This window comes from Schistocerca serialis, chromosome 9 (assembly GCF_023864345.2).
Source record: "Schistocerca serialis cubense isolate TAMUIC-IGC-003099 chromosome 9, iqSchSeri2.2, whole genome shotgun sequence".
In the NCBI taxonomy this organism is placed as follows: Eukaryota; Metazoa; Arthropoda; class Insecta; order Orthoptera; family Acrididae; genus Schistocerca; species Schistocerca serialis.
In genome coordinates, this window is record NC_064646.1 from 468222397 (window position 1) to 468243864 (window position 21468).

The following is a 21468-nucleotide window of genomic DNA, read 5'->3' on the forward strand; positions in this document are numbered from 1 at the left end:
TTAACCACTAGACCCTTGAAGCCCTGTAAACAATAACCTGAGTTAGATGCGAGTAACTAAAGACTACACTCAACGTCGGATCTGCCCAACTGTCATTATACCAGGGCCGTCGCTAAATAAAAGCCTAAATACATGTCTCACTGTTAACATTGCGTGGATGCAGACGTAACGCAGTCGACAAATGACTGTATAACAATGTTTGACAATAACACACTGCTCAACATCACCAAAGGATCACCTTTTTGAAACGCCGTAATTGTCTCCCATTGCGAGGCAGCCATTTGAAATATGGCTCAAAGGTGCCCCTAAGCTTCCCCTGTAACGGTGCAAAAGCCTGTCGGCCTCAGGCTCGGCGACGCTCACACGTACAAACAATAGGCCGGAGTTCGCAAGTTCATGTGAGGTGCAAAATGGATCACATTGGCACAGATTTCACCACAGTTCTGCCCAACACCATTGTGGACGTGCCACGCGACGGGAAGGTGGCCACACCCCGTCTCACCCACATTTCACTCCTTTTTTGACGCCTCTGATCGACGTCAGAACCGCGACGTCCAATATTGAAATCACGCGATTTTATTGCGGGTTGCCGAGGGAAACACTTGAGACACACCGCCGCTCAGGCCTCAGGCGGTGGCATAAAGCACATCAATGGAACAACTTCTTCCCTAGGTGCGTTCATTTTCAAACATTTCGTCCTAGAAAACGACAATTTGCAGCGCGATGTATCGAAGGACGACGTTTTTGACAAATTTTGCCCCTGTTGACCTCTGAAACCTGTCCCCCCGTCCCGTGCCCCCCCCCCCCCTCCCGACGAGTCAATCCTTTTCTAAGGACACGATGGGCCTGCAACCCCATTCGATGTGACCCCAACCCTTTCGGCTATAGCACTGTGGCGCCATCGTAATACAACACTCGTGCTCTGGCCGTCAGTCCACCATCGCGAACATCAGTATCTGCAGGCCCCGAGGGATGGCGCCAGAGTGGCAGTGTACGCAAATGGGACTCTGCAGCTCCACTCTCCGGGAAGACTGCGAGATACCTGCGCCCTCACCGGCGCCGACATAAAGGACGCCGACGACAGCGCTCGGGGCACAGTTCGTTAGCGCAGACCGTTTCCTCATCTCCTCGGGACAGCGGCTGACTATGACATAGTTAGCTAGGTATGCAAGAACCAGTACAGCTAGAAAATACACTTTACTGTTGAGTCGACAAAAGACTTTATTCAGAGATTGGAAGTGTTTGTTACGTTCTACACGACTGCTTCTCAAAAGATAAGTAAATGTGTTCGATTATTCAATTATAGCAGTGTCTATTGATATTCTGCAGTGTACCCAGCTACCACGATCCACCCCCTGCTTCCTAACCTACGAACTACTGTTGTGACCACTCGAGATACAAGCGTGACAGCAAGTTTGTTTTGGAGTACAGGGTAGACCCACTAGGGACCGCCCAAACCATTGGACAAAATATGAACGCGCGTCCGAAACAGCAGAAGGTGTTTGTGCTTTTGTCCCCACCTTCTCGCGCCCTCTCGTGGCGCCTGTACAGACGCGTGCGAAACTGACAAGCACGTGAATGAACAGCAAAGGGTCCCTCTGATAATCCCAGTGTAGCAACGCCCTCAGTGCCATCTGAGCGCCTTTACGGGGCACTTTAAAAATGTCACTTCACAGAAATTTTCGTTCACCGATTCCTACCTGCGGGAGGGACAATCAACCTGCGTTACACTAGCGCCTGCCCGTCGCATACGGCATCAGAGAGGTGTCTGAAGGGTTGCCTATCTCGCCGTCATGTGAACATCAGTAGATGGATGTCTGTGTACAGAGACATAAAGCTGTGCAGGTAGCACCGATGATGCGAACTGAGAGCTGCTGCAGCCGTATGGGTAATTCGGGGTGTGACGACCTTCCCATGACGTGACACGTCAACAGTGACGTTGGACAGAATGCGGTCCCAATTTGACACCACTAACCCACTTTACAGCTCACGTGAACTTTAATTTGCACGTGACGACACCCCGGCGTACGAAACGTCGCCGAGCAGGGCGCTACGCTTTTGCATCATTGCAGAGGACGGTTGGAAGCACCACTGACCCAAATTTCAAACTTCTAGTCGCAATGCGAGGCAATTACGAGGGTTCAAAGTAGTGATTCTGTAATTGTGTTGGACAGTGCAGAAATGAGCACAACCAAATTCGCACAACGCAGTGCCCCTTTTTAGTCTCGATTTCTGTCTAACTATTCTGATATTGCAGAAACGGAAAGCTTATTCTGTGTGATAATGTAAAGAATTATTGACGGCGTGAAGAATGGACATACAAAAGCAACTTTTTTTTTAGAATGTGGATGTGGTGTACGTCGAGGACCAAATCAGGGAATATAATTATATAGTACAACATCGCATTATGTGCTTTTCCGAATTTCCCACGCGTCGTTTGTCGCTATAAGCTGTTATCCATATGCCGCGTTTAGGACGTAACTTGGTGGGTAAAGCAATCGCGTTATATCGGGCTCCTACCACCTGCGCAGTCCAATGTGACAACCATTTCAGACGCCACGGCTGCTGTCAGCTCGGACTGCACCAATAGCACGGCACTGCCCACATCTCCTGACGAGGTTACGGGAGTCTGTGACAACGAGGCGTCGCGGGAATCTGTAAAAGGGGGCATTTTCGCTCCGTGATGATGGCACAATTCGCTCTGCACAGTGCACAGCCACACGTGGTGTAGAGAAAGTGCAGACTCGCCCGCTCGCTCTCGTTTGTAGACACCGCACCCCTCGTAGACAGCTGTAGCTTTTCTGGCTCTGGGAGTCAAAGCACTCACTTGCAAATATCACATACTAATCGTGCTGCTTCTGCGCAGTGACACCAGAACAAGGTAGCAAGTGTGTTGACAATCACAACGTTTGTCGTCTGCCTCGATGCGGCAGAGCACAGCTACAGCTCCTCGGACGGTCTGTATTCGCAAAGCAAATATGAACAGGCGTTCGTAATCTGCAGCAGTACAGAGGAGGGAGTTTGAGAACGCTGGATGTCTAGTAGCCCCGAACACTGAGTCTCGTTTGCATCTGACTGCAAAGGTTAATCAGACAGTTAGCGCCCACACCACACGAGCAATCCCTGTCGTATTGACATAAACGTTTTCTGAATATCGCACCGCGTCACGAGCTAAAAGACTGCAGTGGGCAAACTAGCATTCCGGCCACGGTTACCGTGACCACCTCGGTGGTCTCCTGACGTGCTTTAGTGTGAGGAGTCGCTTATATTTCGTCACTGCCAATCACTGAGCATGACGTAAGATCATACTTGTAAAGGTGGAAGTTATACACACGGACAGCCATCTGCACGTCCAGTCCAATCACCAGGCAATGCAGAACAACTCAGTTATACGTCGACTGGCTATCCGAGAGCAGCGCCAAAGCGATGCTCAAAACATAACATTTAAACTCATATCGCTGCGTAAAATGTTCGCGGCCAATGGCTACAGCAGTAAATGAGTCCAAACAACCGTGGCAAGAAACGTAGGGGAGCGAGATAGGTAACCAGCGCGCTCACCTTTCGTTAATACTGTCAACTGACCGCACCGATAAACTACTTCGCCCGGCCGGTATCCATCCTGTCTACCACAGCAGCCCAAAGATTCAGTATTTGCTAGGCTGCACTGCAGTTGTGTACGAGGTGGAATGTCAGTGTGGAGAAGAACATCGGCGAGACCGGCAGGCGGACAGCAACACGCATACGAGGACGCCGGCGCTACATTCGTCTGGGGCAGCACACCGAGTCTGCAGTGGCCGAACGCCGACGAGGATACCTAATTTAAAGAAGCCCGCGTACTCGTCGAGCAGCCGGTCTTGTCGAAACGCGAGAGAAGCCGTAGCAATAATGAAACACGCTAGCGACGCGGACAGAGAGGAGGGATACGCAGTTGCCCCCTCGTGGCTGCCAAGGCACAGAGACCGAGAGGCCGCACCAGCGACACGTGACCCGGGGGAGAATACCTTACACACTCAACGAATGCCATCCTGAAACACCAACACTTCACTGACTTTTGGAAGGCGGCCAAGGTCCTGATATTCAGGAAGCCAGGGAAAGACCACTGCCTCCCACAAAATTACCGACCCATCAGTCTGCTGTGTTCGCTCAGGAAGATTGTTGAGAAGGTAATATTAAAACGTATCACTAGGCACTGCATCGCCAATGACACCCCAAGACCGGAGCAATTCGGCTTTAGGAATCACCACTCGTCAACACAACAACTCCTCCACATAGTCGAACATATAACACACGGCTACAACATGAACAAAGCCACAGGGGCCGTGCTCCTGGACATCGAAAAGGCTTTCGACCGTCTCTGGCACAACGGACTCGTACGCAAACTAAGCGAAGCTGGTTTCCCGGACGGACTCGTACGTCTCATGCACTCATATCTCACGAACAGGTGTTTCAACACTAACGTGCAGCATAAACAATCAACACAACATGGTATCCAAGCTGGAGTACCCCAAGGAAGCATCCTAGGGCCCATCTTGTTTAACCTGTACATTAATGACTTCCCAGCAACACAAAACACGACGTTAGCCATCTACGCGGATGACACCGCCATCCTTGTACAAGATTGGAAACCGTCGAACATCAATTCACGAATACAGACAGCACTCAGAACAGCTGAGCCTTGGTTGGAGCGATGGCGTATTAAAGTAAACGTCGACAAGTGCGAAGCAGTTCAGTTCACACGCAGACCGAAACTACTGCGCAAACATAGACACTGTAGACTGATAACACTACATACACGCCCAATACGTTTCCGAGAGAAAGTCAGATACCTAGATGTTTGGCTGGACCGGAAACTTACATGGGGGGACCACATTGAGTACGTTGCCAACCGAGAGCACGCGAGGCTCAAACAGCTCTACCCAATGCTCAACAGGGAAAGCACACTGAATAGCAGGGTGTCGAGGTCCATATACACGACACTGATTAGACCTCTGATGACGTACGCAGCTCCCGTCTGGGGATATGCAGCTCCTACACGACTGCGCCGCCTGCAGATCATACAGAACAAAGTGCTACGAATCATTAGCAACGCTCCACGGTACACACGCACCGTGGATCTTCACCATAAATACCGCCTCGATACCCTCAAGGAAGCATTCAAGAAACACGCAACACGACTATACAGGAACTCGAGACACTCGAACAATCCTTTCATCCTCACTCAGGGAAAGTACGATCACAACCATAGGTGGAAGCACAAGCGGCCAAAGACACTGCTAGCTAGAGCATAGCCATCTATGGTAAACTAACATACGCAAACAAGCGAAGAACGTCGGCAAGCCCCTGCATATCAGCAACACTGACTGGCAACCAGCAGCTGCTATTAGAGCCGACCAACAGGCCACACCAGGGACACCGACGAGCTCGCCCACAGACGCACAAACAATCTCCCAACATTCCCTCACACTGTGCCTCCGGTATATGACCTATCGGACACAAGATCGATAACAAACCTAACTGTTGCAGGTTGCTGACGCCGAACGAGGACCCTACACCGGCACCCAGCGCCAGCCTCCGAGCAACACAACTGCACAACGTCAAGGTATCGACATGCATGATACCCACTACTAACAAAGCCTATCCTTACACAACCTATCGCAGGCAGCAATCAACCGCTACTGCTCTTACCACCCGACCTAACTATCGCAGAGGTTTTTTTCATTGGCTCTTCCCTTGGCACTTTTTTTTCCTCTGCCCTTTAAACCGCTACCCTTCATTCGATATCGACCCAATCTATCTCCAGATGAGCGCGTATTAATGGTTAACCTTAACCAGACGTACGCAAACATCGGAGTACCCACATCCTGCGACACCTCACTTTAGTGAATACTAACCCTTATGCAGAGATGGCAGTAGACCTACTGTGTTGGGCATCATGCCGGTGTGGGCGTGGAGGGGCTCCACCTCTATCCTCGGGCGCTAACGGGGAGTAGCCGCCTGCGTCCAGTAGCAGGTCCACACCTCATCCGCCGACGAGCACCACCCATAGCAAACAATGCAAGAAGCGGTAGACAACAGCTGGTTCCCACTCCGTGCACTATTGCAACCTACTGTAGTAACGTTGCCGCTCCTTGCACATCGAGTGACCAGTCACAACAAAGACCATTTAGAACTACGACGTAACGTCACGCTCAGTGAGAGGCGATGACAAAATACAAGCGACTGTTCACAGTTAAATCTCATCAGACATTATGACGTGGTGCGATACTCGGGAAACATTTATATCGCCTGACTGTGGCCGCGGAAGCCTACGCAGTTACATTAGCAATCTGTCGCAGTGTTCCGCTATACAGTAAGGGAAGCTCTCGCCGGTGACTGGAAGTAGTGAGAGGAGAGGGGAGGGGAGCAGGGCGAGGTCGGGGCGGACAGAGAGGAGCGCCGGTGGCCCGGGCAGGTCCCGGCCGCACTTACCGGCTGGCCGTCGAAGCGGGTGGCGGAACCCGCGGAGGAGGCGGAGGCCGCCTGGGACGGGGGCCGGCGGCGCACCGTGCCCAGGCGGGCCGCCCCCGCGACCACGCGGTCCCGCGCCTCCTCGTCGGAGCTCTCCTCATCGCTCGAGTCCGCCCTGCTCTTTGCCTTTGCGACCCGCGACGGGGACGCGCCGCTGCCGTCGGCCGCTGCCGCAGCCGCCACCGCCGCCGCCGGCTGATCCCCGTCGCCTTCGTCGCCGTCGTCGGGCCCCGGCGTGACGAGAATGCGCCTGCGGACTCTAGTACCGTTCTGCTGGATCACGCTCACCGTGGGGGCGGGCGCGGCCGCGGCCGGCGGTGCGCCCTGCGGGGGCGGCGACGGCGACGCCGACACCGAGTCCAGGCGGCGCCGCACCTCCGACACGGGGGCGGGCTCGTCACCGCCGCCGCTCGCCGCCCCCGCCGCCGCCGCCGCCCCCAGGGGCGCGGGGCCCGCGCCGGCCGCGGCCGCCGCCTCGTCGTCCGACGACGCCGAGGAAGAGGACGCGGACGAGGAAGAGGCCGGGGACTGCTCGCGGCCAATTACCTCTGTCCGCGTGGCCGCGACGGCCGGCGCGTAGCGCTGCGCGGTGGTCGAGGCGGCGGTGGCGCGCGGCGGCCGCTCGGCGAGGTAGGCGGACGGCGAGTACTTGTTGTACAGGTCCTGGACGGCGTCGAGCGCGGCCGCCGTCGAGCTGCGCGGGGCGCGCCCGCCCGAGACGCCGGCCGACGAGCCGGCAGAGGCCGACGCCGACGCCGAGGTGGCGCCGGAGTCGGCGCGCGACCGGCTGGACGCCCGCGAGTAGGCGGGCTCGCGCGCCTCGCTGCGCTCGCGCGACGACGACGACGAGAGGCTGAAGCTGGAGCCAGAGGCGGAGCTGTAGCGCGACGAGGCGCCTAGCCCGGAGTCCGCCTCCGACAGGCTCAGGTGCCGCCGGCCGTACGCCGCCACCGACGACGTCGAGCTGCAACAGCCACACGCGACGCGCTACTGACACCAGCTCCACAGTGGCGTGGCGCCGATCGTGCCCTTACACCTAGTTGATACTACAACGCAAAAATACGACCGCACGGGATAGCCGCGTGGTCTATAGCGCCTTGCCACGGTTTCCCCCCCCCCCCCCCCCCGGAGGTTTGAGTGCACGCGCGCCGTAAGTTAGTTTAAGTAGTGTGAAAGCCTAGGGACCGATGACCTCAGCAGTTTGGTCCCATAAGAACCTGAAGAAGAAGAAAAAAAAAAAAAAAAAGACGCCACGGTAATAATGATCGACGTTGCCAGGGCATTCGATAACCTCTGGAACGTTTCAAATGTTAAGGCTTCTGGAGGTACCGGAATCACCGTACAGCAGTTTCCTAGATAACTATAGACCGGGAAGTCTTATCGCAAACAGGCAGCCGGAAACTAATCAAAAGAATTACCGAAGGCTGTCCTCGAGGGTCCAGCTGCGACCCCACCTTCTAGGATATAACAATCGAACCGCTCCTGCAGTTTCTAGATGGAAATGACAGGTCGGACGGAATTGTCGCCTACACACATGACCCATTACTTGCAGTCAGTGTAAGCGACAGAATTCAGCCAGAAGAGAAAACCAGTGGAATACTACAAACTATTACAGAGTGGTGCCACAACAACTGACGTAGGATAGTCAGAAACAAAACGACATACACAATACCAAAATGATCACCGCATAGAAATCCTTCGGTTAAAATAGGGGACAGAAACATCAAAAGAGCACATGCTACGTGCCATCTTGGGGTACACATGGATGAGAAATTGAATTTCCACGTAATGCTAACTACAGACAAAGCAGAAAAATACTACATAACCTGCTGAGGCTAAATCTGAAACAGTACAGGCTACTTCTACCAGCCATACGGACCTACCACTGTGCGCTCTTCCAATCAGTACTCAGCTTTGCAACTAGCACGTAGGCATACAGGCTGAACCTGGTCATCGACACAGCAACAGTTCAGACGAGGGCAGAGAAGTGTCCTACCGAGGCTATCTGGAGCCTTCGGCACCACCTCTGTGGAGGCACTGTGTGTGGCACTCGGAATATGCCTCATGGATGTCACGATAAAATACAAAGCTGTAAGGTTAAATATGGGGACACTGGATAAGGTACACACAATAACTGGAGTACGAGTACACACGATGTCACCTTAAAAGATGGAGTTTGGATACGTGGTAAGGTGAGTAGCATGTGAGAGGCAAAGGAGACTGTACGACTTACTCCCTCACATAAGGGAGCGATTGAGGGAGAAACGTATCGATTATAGCCACAATATGGCACATTTCTTAACTGGGCGCGGGCCTTATCCCACGCACTAAACTGCGCGAGTCTGAGACAGAGACCTACGTGCACATGTTGGGAAGAAGGTTCCCCAGAACACACTTTCTTCTTCTGCGAGCAATACGCGAAGAACAGAAATACGCTACTTAGACTACACACACACGGACATACACAACAACAAAAGACGAGGAACAATGGACACAACTAAATGCACTAACAAACAGTATTTCGAAAACTACACCTGAAGAGTACCTGCGGACACGACATAACAGACATGCCTATATGCAACGTAACAACAATTCTCCAGAAGCTGGATAGCGACACCTACAGTAACAGCGAAAACAGTGAACAGGAGAAGGAGCAAGACGACCTGCAGCAGCAAATAAGACACCTACAATTAGGAATCAGACATAGCATGCCAAAATGCACTGGCAAATTTTACATATCAGTCAAATAATAGTTAAGGATAGCGAATACTGGAGTAAATGCAGTGTAAGGTGCTGGCAATCGAGATAAGAAAGCACCTAATATTGGAAACGGATGAGTACCTAAAGTTAATGCATAGGATTAGCAATATCATTTCTCTACTATTAATTAAACTTTTTCGTTGTGACTAGCAGTCAACAGCTCGAAGAAACCATTCCGAGGTATTCACCGCCAGTAACAATCTTGTATCCTATCACTTTTCACAATCTTCTTAAAACTACAAAATTTTATTTGTATATCAACTTCAAATTATCGTTGTTTTAAAAAAGCGTTATTCTTTGTCAAATGCTGCAGAGAAAAAAAATTAGAAAAAGTGACATACTAAAACCGAATCAGCGGTGAGCCATTCAGTTTCAGAAAAAGTAGTACAGAAACAGTTTCTGTTAACAGATTGGCTCTACCGTCAATAATGAACAGATTCACATTCACTAGTTGACGTTGGAACTTTCTTAACGGTAGTTTTCAACGGAAGCTAATTTGTGGGATACTTTGTTCTGTTTTCACAATTTACGCCAAAGTTCTCATAATTGCCAAAAACATACTCACGAAGTTCTTTAATCATGTCTGTTCAACTGAAAGCGAAGTGCAAATACTCATCATCGTTTTTCTCTAATATTCTACCGTACCACATCTCAAAATCTGGGGTTCTGATTTTTTTCCTTCACAATTATGGATACGGAGTACTGGCGCACACCGCCACAAATCAAGCATTGCGTATCAGCAAACCCCCGATTCTTTAAAAAATCCAACCCCTGTGGATAAAACAGCTTCAGACGTCTGAGTACTTTAGAAATGAGTTAATCACTTAAATATTTAAGGTCACTGTCCCGTCTGAATCACCACAGATCTGGATATTACGCCATTTAACCAGTCAGCCAAATGTAGACCACGATAAGTCCCTTTGAAAATCTGTCACGTGCTGACAACGTTGTACTCACCCCGGACTTATCCCCGTCTCACTTCTTCATCTTTGGGTCAAATGGCTGTGAGCACTATGGGACTTAACTGCTGAGGTCATCAGTCCCCTAGAACTTAGAACTACTTAAACCTGACTGACCTAAGGACATCACACACATCCCTGCCCGAGGCAGCATTCGAACCTGCGACCGTAGCGGTCGCGCGGTTCCAGACTGAAGTACCTAGAACCGCTCGGCCACACCAGCCGGCTCTTCATCTTTCACAAGATTAAATCAAGATGAAGGGAGAAAGATTTGATACAAAGAGGGAGATTCGAGCGGATTAACAGCGTGTACTAAACAGCCTAGCAAAGAAACACTTTCAGGATTCATTCAAAAAGTGATAGGAACCTTGTTATCGTGTATACGATAACAAAGGGAGTGTGAAAAGTTTGTGTCAGAAAGATTAAATCTAAGACTGGATGTAGTGGAGGAGGACTGTAGTGCAATGAGTTATACAGTTTCCTGAAACAGCCAATTACGGAAGCGCGGAGGAGGCGTTAGGAAGTGAAAGGCAGAGAAGAGAAAGAATTCAATGGACGATCATGGAGTTGTTGGAGGTGAACGAGGAAAAGAAGAAACTATATACGATTAAGCTCTGGGAGTGAACAGGACTGGAATATGTACACGATATCTAAAATGAGGCTAAGACATTAATAACAAAGTGTAAGGAACAGGAATGGGAAAGACTATGTGGGGAAACAGAACATTCACTTGGATATAGAAGATCGGCATAGGCATGGAGAATGATAAGGAAGATGAAAATGGCTAGGAATCCCGCACCCAATGCAGCCTATAACTACCGGGCAGTGGAAAAAGTACTTTGGAGAACCTCTCATAGAAAAAAGAAGAAACAACGTGATAGGAGTCTACAACAAATGTTGCACGTTAGGTAATATACAATCTATACTAAACGAAGAGGTAAAAGAGATGCTGAAAAATGCAAGAAATGGAAAGACAAATGGGCCGAGATACGGTGTGATTGAGTTGTGGAAATATGGGCCCTTGAAATGGTGACACTTACATGTAAATTATTCAGCTGGATTGTGGAGGGAGTCAAAATACCAAAGGACTGGTATCATACATATGTGATATCTACAAAAAAGGAAACAAGAGGCACCCAAACAACTATAGGGGAATTAGTGGTATAGCTACTGTCAGCAGATGTTGTAGCGATGTACTGAAAAACAGGTTGGAGAATGAAGTAGAGGAAAAGATGCGAGAGGAACAGGCACGTTTTGCAGTTGGACGATCTTGTATGGATCATATTTTTAGCCTTGGACAAATAAGTAAGAAGGTGTATTCTGAGAGTCGGGAAATAAACCTACTATTTGTGGATTTATAAAAAGCGTATAAATCTGCCCCATCAACGGACTATTGGAAGTGATGGTGTATATAGGTGATATCCCTAATTCAAAGACTATACCAACCGCACGCAGCAGTTAAATTAGGGAGAAAGTTGAGTGAAACATTCGACAGGACTTACACAGGACTTCAGTATGTCCCCGACCATGTTTAAAAAATATATATAGTATATAATGGAATGGTGGAATCAGTCATGCAGAAGCATGGGATTTCCTTTCCAGTAAGGTACTATCTACTCAATACTATATGACGAAGATCAGGTACTGATAGGACAAAGTAGAGAGGATGCCAAGTTTATGATAAAGAAGTTAATGGTACCATTTGAACAAGGCGGGCTAACAATAAATATGAGCAAAACAGAATATCTAGTAGTGGGAGGATATGGAAGTGTTATAGTACTGCCGTAAGGATCTATTAAAGCTATAAAGCAGTTTAAATACTTTAGTTCGATTTACGATTCCTATGGAAGCTGTGAGGCAGATGTGGAATGCAGCATCCAGCAGACAAAATGGGCAATTAAAATGCTAAATAGGGTTCTGTGTCGCCTGAAAATATCAAACGAAACGAAGAAGAGTATTTTGCAAACAGTAGTGAAAAGTATAATAGCATACAATGCAGAAGGATGGATCGGGGGGGGGGGGGGGGTGAGGCTACGGCGGCGGATGAGAAGCAGGCTATAGGCAGTAGAGATGGATGGAACAATAGAGGCAAACCGGATATTCAGAACAGTGCGGAAAAGAAAGAAATGAGGAAATTAGGGAGATAATGGATGTGGAACAACCAGTTGTGCAAAGATTAGAGAACACACATCTTCAATGGTACGTCCATGCACGACGAATGGAGCAAAGGGCGATAGACAAAAGCAATCTTGGAATGATCGCCGCCAGGAAGGACGAAGCGCAGACGACCGAAATTAACATCGAGAGCGGGAGTAATTGGAATAATGGGGAAGAGAGATCTGAAAGAGGAAGGGGTGCCACGATCGTGAAGCTGGGGAATGGGAATACAGAGCAGTTACCTAAGAGTGGAGAAACCGTTAAAAGTGAGTAAGGAGACTGATTTAAAGGTGGTGGTACAGAATAACATCTTGCTAATTTTTAATTGATAGTTGTCGAGAACTTTTCGATGACACCTCGTAAACTTTGAGGATGTCTCGAATAAAACGCTATATGTGTCCGCAGCGGAATGCAGGCGGTTGTTTGGGAAGTTAAAACTGAATGCCTCAGACTCACCAGGACTCTAACTCTGAACTCCAACGCTTTTGTTCGACTTGTGTCTAGTTTGGAAACTAGGAGAAGGGCAACGGTAGAAGTGATGTTGCGAGGGCGGGTCGGGAGTTGACCACCGATAGCTCAATTGCTAACAGCATTGACTGCAAAAGATACGAGTTTGAAGGTAAGTTATTAACAGTCAGGAAATTTCACCATTTTTATTGGAAATTTGTGGTAAGGTCTTATGGGACAAACATGCTGAGGTCGTCGGTCCCTAAGCTTACGCACTTCTTAATCTTACTTACACTAAGGACAACACACACACCCATGCCCGAGGGAGGACTCGAACCTCCGCCGGGACAGCCGCGCGGACCGTGAGAAGACGCCCAAGACCGCGCGGCACCATTTTTGTTCTTTACTGTTTGCCATACTGGTTACTGTACTCAAACCGTGGCTTCTCTCGTAAATCCTCAACCCCAAGAAATTCCCATTTAAGAAATGAACTGAGTCTTGACCCCTCAGCACACGTCCTATGCACAAGTCAAGTAGGTGTTCCCTTTTTTTCGCAAATGGGCTTGTGCTATTCTCCTAACATCTACAATCCAACAACACTCAACATCCTGATCAAAATCACACTTCCGAACATTCGACAAACTGTAGCTACAATATACTAAAGGAAAATGGTACGTCCCAGTGACACTAAACCGCACCGCTCCCCCCCCCCCCCCCCCCTCCGCCCGCCCGCCCGCAAGTCGAATGTGATGTGATGACACTAAAGTCCATTCAGAACATTCAAGTCTAGAAAAGATTTCGTTCGTAAGTGCAGCGCTACTGACACTATGGTTGCAATTTGAAGCCGAAAGCAGTGAGTAACGGGAATGAGATTAGCGATAAACTTAACATCAAAATTGGGGACTACGAAGAGAAGGAATTCTGCAACCCCGGAAACAAAATAACACGTTATGTTCGAAGCAAGGGGAACGTATTGTAGAAGACTGACTACCAAAAACAAATATCATTCTTAATTTAAGGAAGATAGTTCCAGAATGTGCGGTTGGAGCACAGAATTGAATGGAAGTGACTGTAAAACGAGATGTGGCTTTGAAGAAAGATGCTGAAAATTATGTGTACTTACAAAACAAGAACTGACGAGGTTCTTTTTTGGGTCAATGGACGTATGCGGGAGCTGTCAGGCCTAAAAAACATATCGGGAAAGACAGCAACTGGAATATATCCAACGAATAATTGATGAAATTACGTGCAAGAGTTACTCTGAGATGAAGAGGTCGGCACAAGTAAGGAAATAGTTTTGGGATACATCAAACCAGTGAGAAATCTGATGACACGAGGAATAAGAACAAGGCACTGCGCACCGCAAAGCTCTAACACGCACTTAACACAGGGGTGGGCAACTATTCCAGCTCGAGAAGCACTTTGTGATAGCGGAGGACCTTTTAAAATAACGGGATTCACTGCTTAACTCTGCACTTCAGAAAAAGTCTATCCTTCACTAAGCACACAACATTCATCGCTTATTCTAAGTTTTTCCGAAGGGTTCCTTATTTCACGAAAGTTGCAAATTTATACATTTCCCGTTGCACAGAGAGAATGGAAATGAACCATGTCAAGCGAAAAATCACTGCGCATCGTACAGTTTGCGCAAGCCACACAGACACTGGGCGTGGAGGCCGATGAGGGCGACCGTAAATTAGAAACGCCTTTACAGTCGCTGCCATCACTGAAAGCTTCGAGTGTGAACTTGTTTGGCGCGAATTGTAACTACACTGCGCATGCGTGTTAACATGGCCGCCCTAGCGCACAGGAAGGAAATCTCGGTTCGAGGCGGATTTTTCTTACTGTCTTGGCGGGGCTCACAAGAACCCTTTGCGAGTCGCACGTGACTCGCAGGCCGTTATTTGCCCGCCTCTGCCTCATCGTGCAGCAGAAGGCCTTTCTGATACGTCTAGAAGCCACGAATTCCACTACCACAGAATGTGCTAGCGGAGGAAGCCGTGGAAGTGCAGATCGATGTTCGCCAAAGGCTGTTAGAGCAAAAGTTTATACTCCGACATACAGCGACATCATGTCCTCTTCGAGAAAACAAACGTTGGTCGCTCTGTGAACGTGTTGGCTCCCGGAAGGCAACGCAAAAGTGTTCATACGGAGTGCCTCGGAAAAAGCTGGAGCACACAATGTGAGCCTGAGGGCATTAAAAAGTTTGTAGTATTCACTGCTCTAACACGAAATAATAACACGCTCAACATTTTCGATAAGGGCGTCTTGTTAAAGACAAAGAGATAGCAGGTTCCTGCGACATCAGAGAACGACTGGTCTGCTTATCAAACGACGGTCGTAAACTGAGACCACTTATGGCACGATTTTCTAAATTAAAAATATCCTTTGTAGCGAAACTGTACTATGCCATAGTATTATCACCACAGCCCCCCTTAAACGGTTATACTCTCCAGGAAAGTACAAGCTAGTGCACTCGTACACCAACTGCATCCAGATCCTGTTTATACGAGTTGACCGCTCTGTGAAACATAAGCACCATTGGTCGTGCTGGAGTGTTTGCTGTTCCTCAATTACTTTTACAAAGCCCACGAAAGTTAACGAAAAAAAAAGAAGAAGAAGTCGGCATCCCTTATGCCCAAGAGAGTGAATCACGTAAGGTCGCACGACACTGGTGGGTGGGAGACCCCGAGGGATACGCTGAACTGCCTAACTGCAAAGTCTTTCCTGCTTCGCTCAGGTTGACACCCTTCCTTCGCTAATGATACAGCGATGACACGAAGCATTACGAACGCCTGCTTAATAATGCGTTTGTCTGCTTTTGCAACGTAATGTTGCATGGCTTGGATTCGCCAAATCCTCGGTATGTTTCCACAGGTATGAGGCACCACATGACTACGCACAATTCCGGTTAATTATTGTTCACCGTTTAACGAGCGCGGAGCTGGCGTTGGATAGCATCGACCGTGTGTTCTATCGGGTCAGATCAGTCGAATTCGTTGACCAACACATAAACGTGAGTTGACTATCATGCTCTTCGCTATTCTGGTCTTCTGACACAAGGTTTTCTTTCTCTTTTCATTAATTGGCTTTCGGGACGTCCCCATACAGCCATCTCAGCAGTGGCAGATACGACAGTGTGTTGCAACAACTCATAACATTCAAGAAGTGCCAAGACATACCCTGATACGAAGTTACATAAGCTTAGACATGCCATATGACGCCATGCAGGTGATTTTTGTGACGTTTATGACGATACGAACGTGAGGACAACACGACACACAGTCCCGACAGAAGAAAATCTCCAACCCGGCCAGGAATCGAACCCGGGACCTTTCGGTTATCAATCTGTCGCGCTGACCCTACGTCTATCGAGGCGGACCTTGTGACACGGCGTTTATCCGGCTGGAAGGTGCTATTGCCGTCAGGGAAGGCATCAAGCATGAAGGGATTAAGTGCTGCGCGATAATGTTCACGTAGTCCACAGCTGTTAATGTGCCTACCACATGTTCCACAGAACCGCAGGTGAATCTCTCCCTTAGGATAATACTGAGCACACCAGCGTGCGTCTGTGGTGGTACGCATGTTTCGTCTCGATGACGGCGTGTCCGAACATGACCATCGACCTTGTGTGACGAGAGATGTGATTCATCCGACTAGGGAACACGTTTCTTTTGATCCGCGGTCCAATGTCGATGATCCTGTGCCCACTAAATTCGTAACTGACGGTGTCGCTGGAGCAACGTGGGAAAGTATATGAGTGGGGCTGCCGGGAAGCCCGATGTTAAACGATATTCTCTCATCGGTGTGCTCCGAAACGCTTACGGCTGTCTTCTCCAGCACTGTACTGTGTCGTCAGTCTGATACACAGAGCGGGAAAGCCTCCGACCTCTACACTGTGCGTGACCGCTACGGTCCCAGGTTCGAATCCTGCCTCGGGCATGGATGTGTGTGATGTCCTTAGGTTAGTTAGGTTTAAGTAGTTCAAAGTTCTAGGCGACTGATGACCTCAGTAGTTAAGTCCCATAGTGCTCAGAGCCATTTGAACCATTTTTTTTTCTACGCTGTGCGATGAGGTGTGGAAGCCTATGCGTGGCTCCAGCCACATTCTATATTTGTTCACAATAATGGCCGTTACCGCGTCATTCAACCACATTCTGTACTTGTTCACAATAATGGCTGTTATTGAGTTGCTCCCTCACAGGCGCCGGGCCAAAACAATCTATCTTTTATCAACGTCACTCGTGTCAGTGGGTTTCCCTACTTTTGGCCCGTATCGTCGCTAGAATGATTCCCCTTTAGTCTCTACTTGGCTTATGTATTTTCCTTAGCGCGTCACTAGCCCGGAACGCCGCCAGACGGCATTCAGCCTTGCGATGGGCAGTGGCCGCAGTGCTTTGGCTCGTCACTACAGCTGTTGTGTCGAAAGTGTAGGTGACTGGCGGGTCCACATGGAGTTCTATTGTTCGTGTACAAACATACTGTGGTGGTGGTCGTCGTAGTCATGGACGCGGTGACATAAGAGGACGGGTAAACCAGTTCAGGAAACCATCCACAACCGGACAGTTAATCTCACTGCATTAGACACAGTAGAAAAGTTTCAAATTTGGCCTGGACATAGACGTAAAGTTTGATGATCACGAACTTTACGCCAAAACTACGCTTCCATTGCGGATCTAATACTGGTGATCAAACTAGCGAGACCAGCATATTCTAGAAGGTAGTAAATGGAATTTCGAAACACACTTCATACACAGAGGTTGGACAAAGGTACGTCAACACCACGAGAAATGCATGCTGGGACATAAATGCAGATGCCAGACTAAATTCCAACGTGGGTAAATTGTCGCTGTTCATATGATAGCAGCTTCCGTAAACAGGTCGCCGATGTGTTTGGTGTCTCAAGAGCCGCCGTAACGCATACTGCATACAACTAAAGCGGAAAAACACCGTCCGCTAGCTAAGTAACAATGTGGGCGAAGGCGGCTCAAATGGCTCTGAGCACTATGGGACTTAACTTCTAAGGTCATCAGTACCCTAGAACTTAGAACTACTTAAACCTAACTAAGAACATCACACACATCCATGCCCGAGGCAGGATTCGAACCTGCGACCGTAGCGGTTGCGCGGTTCCAGACTGTAGCGCCTAGAACCGCTCGTCCACCATGACCGGCGACGAAGGCGGATGGGCACTGAAGATGACTGGTGAAAAATGAGGAGACGACATCTGCAAAAGTCACTGCAGAACTGAGTCTCGCACTAGCGGATCCTGTCAGCACCAAAAGAACACGAATAGCTCCATAAGCTGAGAACTGTAGGGCCAGTTGGAATTCCAAACCACACACCAGTGATGCAAATACCCGTAACAGGAAAATGCGGCGCCGAAGCCATAAAACCTTGATTATGGAACAAGGGAAGAAAATAGTATGGTCGGATAAGTCTTATTTCAAACTACGGGGGTCACTCCAAAAGAAATGCACACTATTTTTAAAAAAATCCATCTTTTATTCTACATGTCTGAATGTTTTACAGTGTGTAGATACATCCTTTAGGAACAATATTTTCATTTCTCCACGCAATTTCCATCCCTCTCAATTGCCTTACGCCATCTTGGAACCAGCGCCTGTATACCCGCACGGTAAAATTCTGGACCAACCTGTTGGAGACACTGTTTGGCAGCATGCTCAAGGGAGTCATCATCTTCAAACCTTGTTCCACGAAGAGTGTCTTTCAGTTTGCCAAAGAGATGATAGTCATATGGAGCCAGGTCAGGACTGTAAGGCGGGTGTTTTCAGTGTTGTCCATCCGAGTTTTGTGACCGCTTCCATGGTTTTTTGACTGACATGTGACCGTGCATTGTCGTGCAACAGCAAAACATGCTGCTTTTGCCGATGTGGTCGAACACGACTTAGTCGAGCTTCAAGTTTCTTCAGTGTCGTCAGATATGTATCTGAATTTATGGTGGTTCCATTTGGCACGATGTCCACAAGCAATAGTCCTTCGGAATAGAAAAACACCGTAGTCATAACTTTTCCAGCAAAAGGTGTGATTTTGAATTTTTTTTTTTTCTTGGGTGAATTTGCATGATGCCACTCCATTGATTGCCTCATCGTCTCTCATCACCTGTCACGATTCTTCCAAGAAATTCATCTCCACCATTGTCGTACTGTTCCAAAAGTTCGCTGCATATCGTTTTTCTTGTTTCTTTGTGAGCCACTGTCAACATCCTGAGAACCCATCTGGCACGAACCTCTTTTAACGCCAACACTTTCAGTATTCTGCAAACACTTCCTTCCCTGTATCCCAACGTAGCGTGACAATTCGTTCACTGTGATGCGTCTGTCAGCAGTCACCAATTCATTAACTCTCTGCACATTGTCTGGAGTGTGTGCAGTACGAGGCCTGCCGCTGCGAAGACAATTCTCAATATTGCCGCGCCCGCTTTCATCACGTAACCTGCTTGGCCACCGACTAACTCTATTGCGATCGAGAGCAGCATCTCCATATACCTTTTTCAGCCTCTTGTGGATGTTTCCCACTGTCTCGTTTTCACAGCACAGGAATTCTATGACAGCACGTTGCTTCTGACGAACGTCAAGTTGTAGCAGCCACCTTGAAGACATGCTGTGACGGCGCCACTCACGGGAACAGGTCGAATTAAGTTTGAAAACAAGCGGGAAGGATGTATCTACACACTGTAAAACTTTCACACATGCAGAATGAAAACTGTATTTTTACAAAAATGGCGTGCATTTATTTTAGAGTGACCCTCGTATTTTCAGCTTCTGACGAAGTTTACGTTCCGAGTGTGAAACATGGCGAGGGTTCGGTGACGATTTGCGCAGCCAGGTCGTGATATTCCATGGGCCCCACGGTTACCCAGCGCATTACTGGCAAGGATTTTGTGACGTTTGGGCAGGTCAGGTCAATTTCAGGGTACAGTGTTTGTTCCCCCGTGGTGATGCTGTGTCCCAAGACGATACAGCTCGTGTCGTCCAGGATTGGTTTTGTCAGCACCAGATCTCAAAATTATTGAGCCTTTGTGGTCTGTTGTCGAGAGAAGGGTGCGTGGTCGGTGTCCATCTCCATCATCGTTACCGGAACTTTCCACTAATTTGCTGGAAGAATGCAGAACAATACAGGATCCGTATTTATCCGTTCCGAGTCGATTGGAAGCTGTTCTGATTCCCTACACCGCTTTGAGCACGGTAATGTGTCGTGGTTTTGCCGTTTCCATACTTTCTTCACCCCCTGTACGTCACAGCAAGACGTGCGTCGGGAGAGAGCTGCTGAACCGAATTGTGTGCGTGTCGACACCAGCGAGCGTAACACAGGTGTCTGCACGCTTTCGTAAGTGCGAGGCTTGCGATACGACACGAAATGCGGGTACCTGCGACTGCTGACGCGCGGAGAAACGAACCACCGCAACGAACAAACGGTAGGACGCTGCTAAGCGACATGTACATCACAAATGCCGCACTTCCGGCAATCCCTTACCGACGTACCTTATTCAACATAACTTTTGTCTTCCGGTTAATTTGTGGCGTGTTCGCATATACAAAGAAAATACTCAGGGAAATATTAATGCAGGTTTTTTTAATGGGGGAATACACACCTATTCAATACATCTTCTATTTATTTATTCCTGTTTCATCAAGACTTATCCTAGTGACACCAGTTTGATACGTTGACATTATGTCAAAAGTCCGTCGTTGTACAACTCACGATCATAAGGTTGTTTGTGGCAGGATAACATAAAACAAAAACAAATCAAGTTGTATAAATATACGACCAACTAAAGAAAGACTACTGAATACCATATATCTACCAATCACTTACTTCTATTATAGACACTTTCAAAGTTTCGTTTAGAAGAGGCTTCGAGTGCTGCGACCAACTTTTTATCAATCGTGACCTAGAGGACTACAGCAAATCTAACCCACTCAGCTGTTACGTGCCGCAGCACCATTCCAGTGGTAGAGATTAGCAATCTCCACCCCATCGTCTTTGCATGCTCCAATGATGAATGGGACGGAAAGAAACGTTCAAGCATGGTGTAATAGCGCATACCATCTGCTTTACACTTCTACAGTGATTCGCAAAGTACAGATACAGATGTGCCACTGCAGCTGTAGTTCTAAAATTAAATCTAATCCAAAGTCGCAACTACAAACGACTGCGACAAACATGTACTGGCAACCTTCACCTACACATAGACATATTATTTAACGTCTGCCAGCTACGTTAAGGAAATGTCACTTACTTATAATTTACTCCTGACGCGTAATTTCTTTCGTACAGATGCCTTCTCAAAAATCGTTTGGTGTTGACATCAGTTCATGCATATTCTTTGGAACTAACCACGAAGCTAGAGGATGATCATTCGGGACAATAATCTTTTAATTCGTTAGGATTAATCATATTCAGACGCGTCGAAGGCTAGGACTTGACGTCCCGTTAACGCCAAGGTCTTTAGCGAACGGGTAAAAGAATGAATTAAACGAATACTGAATTTTAAATACGTCATTCTCTGAAATGATTTGCGCAAATCACAGGAAACCAACTCAGGAAGGTAGGATAAGTGCCCCCAGTAAAAACCGAAATGTGGACAGTCCTTAAATCGAATTACCCTCAGCTG

The 21468-nt window shown here is 48.4% G+C and overlaps 1 protein-coding gene across 1 annotated transcript in view; it reads right to left on the bottom strand.

Moving 5' to 3' along the window:
* The window catches only part of LOC126419009 (ubiquitin carboxyl-terminal hydrolase 2-like), a 237964-nt gene that overhangs the window by 108960 nt on the left and 107536 nt on the right, over positions 1 to 21468 (bottom strand). Inside the window, exon 3 of the mRNA XM_050086061.1 lies at positions 7054 to 7471. Coding sequence (XP_049942018.1) covers positions 7054 to 7471 — 418 coding nt within the window. The remainder of the gene's footprint in view (positions 1 to 7053; positions 7472 to 21468) is intronic.